At 39.2% G+C, this 1,941-nt stretch overlaps 1 protein-coding gene across 5 annotated transcripts in view; it reads right to left on the bottom strand.

The window, feature by feature from the left end:
• rptor (regulatory associated protein of MTOR, complex 1) overlaps nt 1-1,941 on the bottom strand; it is a 212,559-nt gene that overhangs the window by 42,107 nt on the left and 168,511 nt on the right. For all 5 annotated transcript variants that reach the window (XM_032536773.1, XM_032536784.1, XM_032536782.1 and 2 more), the window contains exon 24: nt 950-1,127. In XM_032536773.1, coding sequence (XP_032392664.1) covers nt 950-1,127 — 178 coding nt within the window. The remainder of the gene's footprint in view (nt 1-949; nt 1,128-1,941) is intronic.

Genomic DNA, 1,941 nt, shown 5'->3' with positions numbered 1-1,941 from the left:
ACAACTGTGTGAGTTGATTGACTTCAAAAAGTTCGCCACTTTACTCGAACCAAAGTTCAAAGCACCTTGACACCTGACCTCACTTGACGTCTGTCTTCTCTAGTCTGTTGATGTCTGTCTTCACATTCTGCACTCACTGCTGCGTCTTGTGATGACTGTTTACATATGTATGACCGTATGTAGGCTACATTGTATGTACTGGTGTTATTGTTGAAGACATTGTGAATACATACCGTATTTCTAAAACTGTATGATGTTTTTGTTGAGTTATTATTACACAATACTTTTTCTGACCTTTTTGAATTCCCTGACAAATAACCCATATTACAAAAAGACTAAAACTAATAAAAACTAAACTTAAACTAAGCATTTAAAAAAAATTAAAAAATAAACTAAACTAGCAGACCCACTTTTTGTTTTGGTGGAACATTTGCACCCCGCAGAAGAAAACATAACATGCAATACTAAATGAAGTTAACTGTTCACACAATACAGTAATGTGAACTATTTAAATGAGCTGGATACATGGTTAGACATTGACTCTAATCAGTGTATTGCTGTGTGTACTTCGTCCACAGCAATCCCACTAAACGGTCCCAAAACGTCCCAGTTAGAGAGGAAATGCAATGAACATATTCCTTTACACCACCACCACCTTTACAATCAATATCGAAAGAACCAAGCAGGCCGGCTTTGATGCACAATCCAAATTTTTCTTCAAAACCGTTTGTGGATGGCAACACAGAGAGTGGAAGGTGAGGGACGTGTCAGGCAATTATCCTGGAAAAGAACTTCCATTGATCCAGACTGAACTAAAAATAACAACCCCAGCCCAGAAAATATGCAACTTCTACTCGAGCTAACTTCAAGTTAAAAAGGTTGCAGCTGCTGATGCCCACACACTGCCCGAGTTCCACACAGAGACCCATCCAGTCGGGGGTTCCTCTACCTGCTCAGGTCCCTTGTCAAACATCTTGCGGGTGCGGGGGAACTGGTGGGAGTGGGGCGCCTGTCCTCCCAATGTGGGGGTGTAGGGAGGTCGCGTGGCCGGCTGCTCTCTGGCTGGGGGTTTGGGCACCTCGTTGGTCAGACTGGAGCTGCTGGCGCTGGGCATGGGAGGAGACCCACTGGAGGGACAGAGACATTAACATGAGGACAGGAAACAGCGGCAGAACTTAGACCTCATCAGCTGTGCATTTTATTACAGAAAGTAAAAAAAAAAGAAGCACATTGTCAAAATACTCTGTTACAAGTAAAAGACCTGCATTGAAAATGTTAGTGAAGTAAAAGTATGTAAGTATATCATCAGCACCATGCACTTAAAGAAATAAAAGGAAAAGTCTTCAATGCAGAAAACCCCTCCCATTTTAAAAACTGGAAACAATCCAAACAGTTGTGTGTTTAATGGTCTAATCATTTCAGCTGGACTTCTAGGCCTTTATATTGTTGGGTAGTTTCATTTATAATAAAACATCCTATTTCATAAACTACATGTGTGGTGTGTGCACAAATCCCAACTTGTAAAGTAACTAAAGCTGTCGGATTAATATAGAGGACTAAAAAGTACACTATTTCTCACTGAAATGAGTAGATGTAGAAAAGAAAAGACAAGTAAAGTACAAGTACCTCAAATTTGTACTTAAGTAAATGTAGTTATTTACATTCCATTTCTGTATTTCATCATCATCATCATCATATTTATTTTTATATCCATGTTTTTGTGTGATAATTTTTTCATTACCTGTATCCTTTTTTTTGGTTTGTCGTTTTTCTCATTATTTTCTCTGGGGTTTCTCATATGTTCTTGTTCAGGTACGATCCACATTATAGAATATTATATGATGTATATTAGTTGTGTGTGTGGCCTCCTGCTTTGTTGCCAGCCTTGAGCTACGCAGTAACATTTGTCAGAACCCTCTTTAAAACAAGATGAGGCATTTT

Source organism: Etheostoma spectabile, chromosome 2, assembly GCF_008692095.1.
Source record: "Etheostoma spectabile isolate EspeVRDwgs_2016 chromosome 2, UIUC_Espe_1.0, whole genome shotgun sequence".
NCBI classification, from domain to species: Eukaryota; Metazoa; Chordata; class Actinopteri; order Perciformes; family Percidae; genus Etheostoma; species Etheostoma spectabile.
The sequence above is the reverse complement of the archived record's forward strand: the minus strand, read 5'-3'. Positions and strand labels throughout refer to the sequence as shown.